The 10661-nt window shown below is 51.6% G+C and overlaps 1 protein-coding gene across 1 annotated transcript; it reads right to left on the bottom strand.

Annotated features, from left to right (window-relative positions):
* Positions 1 to 949: 949 nt before the first annotated feature.
* On the bottom strand, positions 950 to 9911 carry pcdh18b (protocadherin 18b; the record flags this gene model as incomplete). Its single annotated transcript, XM_084338635.1, has 5 exons — positions 9531 to 9911; positions 8872 to 9111; positions 6028 to 8169; positions 4444 to 4499; positions 950 to 1122 (listed from the first exon to the last, which is right to left on the bottom strand). Coding segments are annotated over exons 1-5 (2806 nt in total), but the record flags the coding sequence as incomplete, so codon positions are not given.
* Positions 9912 to 10661: the final 750 nt, after the last annotated feature.

Below are 10661 nucleotides of genomic sequence, written 5' to 3'. Positions count from 1 at the left end.
TAGGGATGTCCGATATTATCGGCCGATATCGGCATTAAAATGTGATATCGAAAAATATCGGTATTCAAAACAAAACAAACAAAGAGAGAGACAGGAGATATGATGAGAGAGAGACAGGAGATATGAAGAGAGAGAGAGAGGAGATATGAAGAGAGAGAGAGAGAGACAGGAGATACGATGAGAGAGAGAGAGAGAGAGAGACAGGAGATATGAAGAGAGAGAGAGAGGAGATATGAAGAGAGAGAGAGAGAGAGACAGGAGATACGATGAGAGAGAGAGAGAGACAGGAGATATGATGAGAGCGAGACAGGAGATATGAAGAGAGAGAGATGAAGGTCAACACCAGAGATGCGGTCAATCGTCTGGTTTAACTGCTATCACTAGCGCTGCGTTATACCTTCAAAAATCAATTCTCATCTTTTTCCCACCTCTGTCTGGTTTCCAGGCTGGTTTCTGTCTCTCCGGTGAGGTTAAGGTTACGCTTAAGACAACGGCAGTGGCTTAGAAATAAAACGTTTTAGGTGAAAATTAGGAATAAATAATTAAACATGTATCTATTGCTATGTCCCGCCCATCACAATCACGCAAACTGTCTAACGCCTGTCCCGTCTCCCCGTCTCCCTGTGAGTGGACGTCTCGTGATGATGACCAGGAGGATGCAACCCTCTCTGCGCCGCCCCCATAATAATAATAATAATAATAATAATAACTTTATTTGTAGAGCACTTTTCATACAGAAGTTGCAGTTCAAAGTGCTTCACGACAGTGAAAAATACAGGCATAAGCGAGCATAAAAAAGATAAATGCCTCAAATAGACCCACCATCGGCTCTATTTTTCAATCTTTCAAAATGTTCAGTTGCACACATACGTGTTTCATTACACGTATGTCATGTGAGCAGGTGGGGGGTGTGAGCAGGTGGGGGGGTGTGAGCGGGGCGTGAATGTACCTGTGTGCGCCCTGTGCGGGGGGCCGTCGGGGGGGTACAGCTCGGTGAACGCCTCGCCCAGCAGGCGGTCCATGGGAGACTCTCGACCCGCCTCGTAGTCACTGTCCCCGGCCTCGCTGTCGCCCCGACCGCTGTCCTTCAGACTGAACTTATCCATCTCGTTCAGGGCATATCTGAGAGGGGGGGGGGGGGGGGGGGGGGGGGAGAGAGAGAGAGAGAGAGAGAGGGGGGGGGGGAGAGAGAGAGAGGAGAGAGGGGGGGAGAGAGAGAGAGAGAGAGAGAGAGGGGGGGGAGAGAGAGAGAGGGAGAGGGAGAGAGTAGGAGAGAGAGAGAGAGAGAGAGAGAGAGAGAGAGAGGGGGGGGGGGGAGAGAGAGAGAGAGAGAGAGAGGGGGGGGAGAGAGAGGGAGAGGGAGAGTAGGAAAGAAAGAGAGAGATAGAGAGAGAGAGAGATACATATAGTGGGACAGATAGAGAGGGAGCGACAAAGAGACAGAGAGAGTAGGAGAGAACGAAAGAGAAAGAGAAGAAAGGAGAGGGAGGGAGAGACGATTTGGGTTAAGTCTCAGGATGTGATTGGTTGATCATCGGGCATAATATCATCAAACAGTTCAGGATTTGGCCGCTGTGTCGATGAGGAGGGCTTTACATAATATTACCATAATGTGAAGAGATATTAAGTTATTAGGGCTGCAGTTTGACTCCACACTCTGTATCAGCGATGACTGTTTACTGCCGAGTGGAGGGACTGGGAGACCCATGTTACTGACCAGACACTCTATATCAGTGATGACTGTTTACTGCAGAGTGGAGGGACTGAGAGACCCATGTTACTGACCAGACACTCTGCATCAGTGATGGCTGTTTACTGCAGAGTGGAGGGACTGGGAGACCCATGTTACTGACCAGACACTCTATATCAGTGATGGCTGTTTACTGCAGAGTGGAGGGACTGGGAGACCCATGTTACTGACCAGACACTCTATATCAGTGATGACTGTTTACTGCAGAGTGGAGGGACTGGGAGACCCATGTTACTGACCAGACACTCTATATCAGTGATGGCTGTTTACTGCAGAGTGGAGGGACTGAGAGACCCATGTTACTGACCAGACACTCTGCATCAGTGATGGCTGTTTACTGCAGAGTGGAGGGACTGGGAGACCCATGTTACTGACCAGACACTCTATATCAGTGATGGCTGTTTACTGCAGAGTGGGGGGACTGGGAGACCCATGTTACTGACCAGACACTCTATATCAGTGATGACTGTTTACTGCAGAGTGGAGGGACTGGAGACCCATGTTACTGACCAGACACTCTATATCAGTGATGACTGTTTACTGCAGAGTGGAGGGACTGGGAGACCCATGTTACTGACCAGACACTCTATATCAGTGATGTCTGTTTACTGCAGAGTGGAGGGACTGGGAGACCCATGTTACTGACCAGACACTCTATATCAGTGATGACTGTTTACTGCAGAGTGGAGGGACTGAGAGACCCATGTTACTGACCAGACACTCTGTATCAGTGATGTCTGTTTACTGCAGAGCAGAGGGACTGAGAGACCCATGTTACTGACCAGACACTCTATATCAGTGATGGCTGTTTACTGCAGAGTGGAGGGACTGGGAGACCCATGTTACTGACCAGACACTCTATATCAGTGATGACTGTTTACTGCAGAGTGGAGGGACTGAGAGACCCATGTTACTGACCAGACACTCTATATCAGTGATGGCTGTTTACTGCAGAGTGGAGGGACTGGGAGACCCATGTTACTGACCAGACACTCTATATCAGTGATGACTGTTTACTGCAGAGTGGAGGGACTGGGAGACCCATGTTACTGACCAGACACTCTATATCAGTGATGACTGTTTACTGCAGAGTGGAGGGACTGGGAGACCCATGTTACTGACCAGACACTATATCAGTGATGTCTGTTTACTGCAGAGTGGAGGGACTGGGAGACCCATGTTACTGACCAGACACTCTATATCAGTGATGGCTGTTTACTGCAGAGTGGAGGGACTGGGAGACCCATTTTACTGACCAGACACTATAATATCAGTGATGACTGTTTACTGCAGAGTGGAGGGACTGAGAGAGACTCATGTTACTGACCAGACACTCTATCAGTGATGGCTGTTTACTGCAGAGTGGAGGGACTGGGAGACCCATGTTACTGACCAGACACTCTATATCAGTGATGACTGTTTACTGCAGAGTGGAGGGACTGGGAGACCCATGTTACTGACCAGACACTCTATATCAGTGATGACTGTTTACTGCAGAGTGGAGGGACTGAGAGACCCATGTTACTGACCAGACACTCTGTATCAGTGATGTCTGTTTACTGCAGAGCAGAGGGACTGAGAGACCCATGTTACTGACCAGACACTATATCAGTGATGGCTGTTTACTGCAGAGTGGAGGGACTGGGAGACCCATGTTACTGACCAGACACTCTATATCAGTGATGACTGTTTACTGCAGAGTGGAGGGACTGAGAGACCCATGTTACTGACCAGACACTCTATATCAGTGATGGCTGTTTACTGCAGAGTGGAGGGACTGGGAGACCCATGTTACTGACCAGACACTCTATATCAGTGATGACTGTTTACTGCAGAGTGGAGGGACTGGGAGACCCATGTTACTGACCAGACACTCTATATCAGTGATGGCTGTTTACTGCAGAGTGGAGGGACTGAGAGACCCATGTTACTGACCAGACACTCTGCATCAGTGATGGCTGTTTACTGCAGAGTGGAGGGACTGGGAGACCCATGTTACTGACCAGACACTATATCAGTGATGGCTGTTTACTGCAGAGTGGAGGGGGACTGGGAGACCCATGTTACTGACCAGACACTCTATATCAGTGATGACTGTTTACTGCAGAGTGGAGGGACTGGGAGACCCATGTTACTGACCAGACACTCTATATCAGTGATGTCTGTTTACTGCAGAGTGGAGGGACTGGGAGACCCATGTTACTGACCAGACACTCTATATCAGTGATGGCTGTTTACTGCAGAGTGGAGGGACTGAGAGACCCATGTTACTGACCAGACACTCTATATCAGTGATGGCTGTTTACTGCAGAGTGGAGGGACTGGGAGACCCATGTTACTGACGAGACACTATATCAGTGATGGCTGTTTACTGCAGAGTGGAGGGACTGGGAGACCCATGTTACTGACCAGACACTCTATATCAGTGATGACTGTTTACTGCAGAGAGGAGGGACTGGGAGACCCATGTTACTGACCAGACACTCTATATCAGTGATGACTGTTTACTGCAGAGTGGAGGGACTGGGAGACCCATGTTACTGACCAGACACTCTGTATCAGTGATGACTGTTTACTGCAGAGTGGAGGGACTGGGAGACCCATGTTACTGACCAGACGTGTGTGTGTGTGTGTGTGTGTGTGTGTGTGTGTGTGTGTGTGTGTGTGTGTGTGTGTGTGGTTGCCATGGTTACCTGTAGCTCCGGGTGTGCTTGTTCCCCCTGAAGCTGGGGCGAGGCTGGTACTGGCCCTGATGAAGCATAGTCAGAAGCTGTGAAACTTGCTACAAATCGCAGAAACGGAAGAAAAGGGGAAAAAAAGAAAGAAAGAAAGAAAGAAAAGAAAAAAAGGGAAAAAATGAGGAGGAGGAGGGAAAATGAACAGTGATGATGTCAGACGTCGCCATGACAATGGGAGGGGGGGGGGAGGGGGGGGGGGGTGATGTGACCTTAATGTGAGGTGATGGGACTCAACGAAAGTATGACACAAAGGGCTGAAGGTAACGGAGGTATGGGGGGCGGCGAGGGACAAAATACCCAGAACAAACACTGAACGTAAGATACAAGGCAAAATAATAATAACACACAGGCATTGGTTGCTTATTAAGGACAGTGTTAAGTATTAATTAACCCTTTCACTGCAGCACTACCAAATGGTTTAACCCTTTCACTGCGACAATACGGAAGGTTAATAACCCTTTCACTGCCACACGACAAAGGGTTAACCCTTTACTATCACACTACAGACGGTTAACCTTCTGTCGTGTGGCAGTGAAAGGGTTAAGGACAGTGTTAAGTATTAACCCTTTCACTGCAGCACTACCAAATGGTTTCAACCCTTTCACTGCGACAATACGGAAGGTTAACCCTTTCCATGCCGCACGACAGCAGTTTAACCGCGGTAGCGTGATGGTAAAGGGTTATTATCCTTCTGTCGTGTGGCAGTGACAGGGTTAAGGCTGTGTTGAAATAACATAGCAGTGTGTCACAAAGTGATTCATAGAGTTTCTACCAGAAGACATCCATAATTAATGGTGGCTTTAGTTAAGATCATAAGCAGCCGTCGGGCTCCAAGACTAATATTAGCAGAGAAGGTAGTTATGGAGTCTGACCCTGGGGGGAGATTATTAACCACTAACATCTCTCTCTCTCTCTCTCTCTCTCTCTCTCTCTATCTCTCTCACTCTCTATCTCTCTCACTCTTTGTTCCCTCTGTCTCTCTCTCTCTCTCTCTCTGACTCACTCTCTGTCTCTCTCTCTCTCTCTCTCTCTCTCTCTATCTCTCTCTCTCTCTCTATCTCTCTCTCTCTCTCTCTCACTCTCACTCTCACTCTCTCTCTCTCTCTCTCTCTCTCTCTCTCTCTCTCTCTCTCTCTCTCTCTCTCTGTCTCTCTCACTCTTTGTTCCCTCTGTCTCTCTCTCCACCTCCAGTGTTGGAAAGTAACTAAGTATTTTTACTCAGGTCCTGTACTCATTAAGTATAATATTGCCGGTACTTTACGTGATTATTTTAATTTTAGGGAACTTTTAATCAGAGCAGCATAATTTAAGGGGTAGGATCAAATAAGTGTATACTTCTTCATACTCCTTTTCGAACATGTAAATTGAGTTATGTTTTACTTTTGTTTATTTATTAAAAAGAAAAATCCATTTAATTTCTTGAGATGAATGATTTGTTTTGATTTTATATGGTTTGTATTTATTTACATGTTCGACATAAAGATTTCAAATCAAATCAAATCTATCTGGGTGTTTAAAGGAGGTGCTGTTGCTGCTTACCTCCACCGGGGGGGCGCTGTGAGCCAGCTCCAGGGCGAAGTTCTCCTGCACGTGATTGGAGGAGATGGTGACCAGGCTGTTGAGCGACTGGCGGCTGTGGTGGCTCCCCCGGCTCCCCATGGCGCCCCGGTCGGGCGCGGGCGAGGCGGACGGGGAGCGCGGGTGGGCGCGCAGGGCCGGCAGCAGCGTGCCGTTGACGGTGGGCACCAGCGTGATGTCGCCCTTGTGGATCTGCCGCGCCGGCATCTTGGGGTGGTTCTGGTAGCTGCTCTCCGCCACGCGGCAGTTGTAGTTGCGGCGCGGGTCCTTCTTCTTGTCGCGGCGGCCGCAGCGCGCGGTGGCGAACATCACCATGACGACGAGGAGCAGCGCGCACACGGCGCCCAGCGAGATGATGACGATGAGCGACAGGTCCAGCGGCGGGTGGCCGCTGGAGCCGGTGGGGTGCAGGGGCGGCAGCGCGGCCACGTTCTCCTCCTGCAGCGAGAGCCGGAGCGCGGCGCCCGCCGTCAGCCTCACGGCGCCGCGGTCCTGCACCTCCACCCGCACCTCCAGCAGCGCGCCCAGCGGCGCCCCCTCCAGGCTGCCGTTGGTGCGCAGCTCGCAGCGCCGCGCGTCCATGGCGAACAGCCCGTCCTCGTTGCCGCCGACGATGGAGCAGCTCAGCTCGCCGTTGGCGCCGCCGTCGCGGTCCGTGGCCTTCAGCGCGACCACCAGCGTGCCGCGCGAGGCGTAGCGCCACACCGCCACGTCCGCCGTGTGGTTGCGGAGGGAGGGCGCGTGGATGACGGGCGCGTTGTCGTTCTCGTCCAGCACCGTCAGCAGCACCGTGGCGTTGGCGGAGAGGGCCGGGTTGCCCCCGTCGCGGGCCTGCACGGTGAAGGAGACGCGGCTCACGTCCTCGTGGTCGAAGCTGCGCAGGGCGTAGACGGCGCCGTTGGAGGGGTCGATGGTGACGTAGGTGGAGATGGGGCTGCCGTGCACCAGGGCCTCCACCACGGTGTAGGTCACCTGGCCGTTGGTGCCCAGGTCGGGGTCGGAGGCCACCACCGTCATGAGGTACGCCCCGGGGGAGTTGTTCTCTGACTTGAACACCTCGTAGCGGCTCTTCTCGAAGCGCGGCGGGTTGTCGTTCTCGTCCAGCACCTGGACGGTGAAGTGCTTGATGGTGGAGAGGCTGGGCGAGCCGCGGTCCTCGGCGATGACCGTCAGGCTGTACTCGGAGCGCTTCTCGCGGTCCAGCGACACGTTGGTCAGGATCATGTAGTTCTTCTCGTAGGTCTTCTGCAGACGGAAGTGGCCGTGGCCGTGCAGGCGGCACGCCACGTCGCCGTTCAGCCCCGCGTCGGCGTCGTCCAGGCGCACCAGGGCGATGAACGTGTCCACGGGCGCGCCCTCCGAGATGTACGCCACCTCCTCCTTGCCGGGGGTCATGAGGTTCACGTTGATCTCGGGCCGGTTGTCGTTCACGTCCACCACCTTCACCACCACCTTGCAGAGGCCCGGGATGGAGTTGGGGCCCAGGTCCTGCGCCCGCACGTCCAGCTCGTACGAGGAGGTGCTCTCGAAGTCCACCTTCTTGACGAGCGTGATGTGGCCGTTCTCCGGGTTTATCTTGAACGTCTCCAGGATCTTGGGCGAGACGTGGCTGCTGAACGAGTAGACGATCTTCCCGTTGGTGCCCTCGTCCGGGTCCGTGGCGTTCAGGTCGACGATCAGCGTCCCGAGGGGCGAGTTCTCCGCCAGGCTGATGACGTACGCCTGCTCGTCGAACAGAGGGCTGTTGTCGTTGGAGTCCGAGATGCTGATCTGGAGCAGCGTGGAGCCGGAGCGCGGCGGCACGCCGTTGTCCGACGCCGTCAGCTGCAGCTGGTAGTTGGAGCGCACCTCCCGGTCCAGGTCGCGCGTCACCACCAGCTCCGCGTACTTGGCGCCGTCGGTCCGCGTGCGCACGTCGATCCTGAAGAAGTTGTTGTTGGCGGGGGTCAGCGAGTAGGTGTGCAGGGCGTTGTCCCCCACGTCGGGGTCCGCGGCGCCGTCCAGCGGGATGCGCGTGCCCACCGGGACGCTCTCCGAGATCTCCACCGGGACGATGGCGCGGGCAAAGCGCGGCTCGTTGTCGTTGATGTCGAGCACGTCCACCTGGTGAAGGAAAACTTTATTTAATAACAGATTGCAGAATGGGTACGATACAGTATAGCTCAACATACACACAAGTGTTAATAACCCTTTCGCTGCCGCACTACTGTGATGGGAATGTTATCTATACATATTCGAAAATACATATTCAACTGTTCCTCTAAGGACTCGGAGACAGGATGACATTTGACCTAAATCTTTTCCTCTTCTACCAACAAGGTAATCTCCCCAGCCAGCCAAAGCAAGGTTGTGTTATTATTACTTCCCGTAACTGGGAACCATTTTTTATTCACTATTCATCATCATATCTGATGTATAATGTTACGTCTTGCAACAAGTGTGTATAATGTACGTTCTGCCCAGACCTCTTGGTCACTTCGCTGGTCAGACTCTTGTGTGTGAGACCATGAGCTCTCTGAGTGTAAACTGAACGTTCTGCTGCGGCCACAGAGGAGATAATTAAACTATGCTTTCTATCTTTTAATAACTCGACTCGGAATAATGTATATTACAACGCGGCTCATCTTTTGTCCTTTGATATTTTCCATAACACTACCCAAACGGTTGGGTTAACCCTTTTCACTGCGACAATACACAGAAAGGTTAACCCTTTCACTGCCACACGACAGAAGGTTAATTAAGGGGATGCAGACCCGAGGAGAAACGGTTTGTCTACATCAGGGTCCATCATCGTAATAAGTGTACCTGGACGTGGAACAGCTGCAGGTGCTCCGTGGGCAGCGTCACCACGTCGAACTCGATGGAGCAGTTGAGGTTCTTCTCGCACAGCTTCTCGCGGTCGATCTTGGTGCCCACGGTGATCTCGCCGTCCTCCTCGCGGACCAGCAGGAACGGCGTGCTGCCGCGGTTCTGCATGGCGCGGAACCGGAACGACGACGACATCACGGAACCGGGCAGTTTGGACAGAACCCCCGCCACGTCCTCCTTGATTGATTGATTGATTGATTGATTGATTGGAAATTGTTGTATTAACAGATTGCAGAATGGGTACAGTACAGTACGCGGCTCAATACACACACACAATTGTTAACCCTTTCACTGCCACACGACAGAAGGTTAACCCTTTACTATCACACACAACCGACGGCGATGCTCCATCATTAGCATCATTAGCTCCGCATCCGCATTGTGTGATAGTACAGGGTTAACCTTCTGTACTGTATATATATAAATCTGTATATAATGTATATATAAAATATATATAAAATAAAAAATGAATACATTATATATGTATACACACTTAGTCAAATTATTGAATCAACATAAGGAAATGAGTCAAAAAATCAAACATAGAATAGAGTAGAGAGAAAAATAATAGAGAAAATACCAAAAATAACAAATACCTTCAGGCGCGCGATAACGGTGCCCACTTTCTGCTCCTCGTAAACTTTGTACTTCAGAGTCTTACCGGCGACGCCGCCGCCTTGTGGCGTGATAATAACGGTTACCACCAGAAACAACAGTTTCAACACTATATTAGATATTATATTCCCGTTGTTGGTTCGGTTCTCCTTCTTCCTCGTCGCCCCCATCATCATCTTCTGTCCCAGTGACCAACCGCCGCGGCGCGAGCCTCCAGCGGGAAACACAGCAGCAGCGCGAGCCTCTCACCGCGCGGACATGTCGCTGCTGTGGAAACACTCCGCTCAATCAACCGCGTATGGAGATTGTTTTTCCCCCAAACAAAACCCCAAAATAAAAAATAAAAATTGTAAAAAAAGAAAATAGTCCCTTAATAGTCCCTTTTCCTTATGAACACGGGAAACCAAAAAACACGAACTGTTTTTGTGTTGAATCTGTTCATCTGTTGCTTCTTCTTTACATCCATATAAATCCACACGTCCTCCTGTCGCGTCCTGCGCGCGCGAGTGAATGAAAAGTAGAGAGAAGAGGCGCAGCCGCAGAGTGTGTGTGTTGGGCTCGTGCGCTCTGCTCCAGTCCCCAGCTGTGTGTGTTGGGCTCGTGCTCTGCTCCAGTCCCCAGCTGTGTGTGTGTGTTGGGGCTCGTGCGCTCTGCTCCAGACCCAGCTGTGTGCGTGTTGGTCCTGCGCGCACGCGAGGGAATGAAAAAAGTAGCGCGTGTCTGTAGAGAGCAGCTATAGTGTGTGTTGGTCTCGTGCTCCGCTCCGTCTCTCACTCTCAGCCAGACTGCGTCTTTCTTCTTCCTCCACCACTCACACACAAAAACACTCCCCTCCCTCCTCCACCACTCCCCCTCCCCCTCCCCCTCCTCTCCCCCCTCCCCTCCTCTCTCCTCCTCTCCTCTCCTCTCCTCTCCTCTCCTCTCCTCTCCTCTCCTGATGAATTGAAAATGGGGGACCCTGGTGTAAACAAGACGAAAGTCTTTCTCTGGTCTGCATCCCCTTAACAATTGTGTGTATTGAGCTGTACTGTATTGTAACCCATTCTGCAATCTGTTAATAAAGTTTTCAATCAATCAATCAATCCTCTCCTCTCCTCTCCTCTCCTCTCCTC

The sequence above is a fragment of the Notolepis coatsorum genome (assembly GCF_963971535.1).
Source record: "Notolepis coatsorum genome assembly, contig: SCAFFOLD_4557, whole genome shotgun sequence".
Taxonomy (NCBI): Eukaryota; Metazoa; Chordata; class Actinopteri; order Aulopiformes; family Paralepididae; genus Notolepis; species Notolepis coatsorum.
This window is presented reverse-complemented; position numbering and strand designations above follow the sequence as displayed.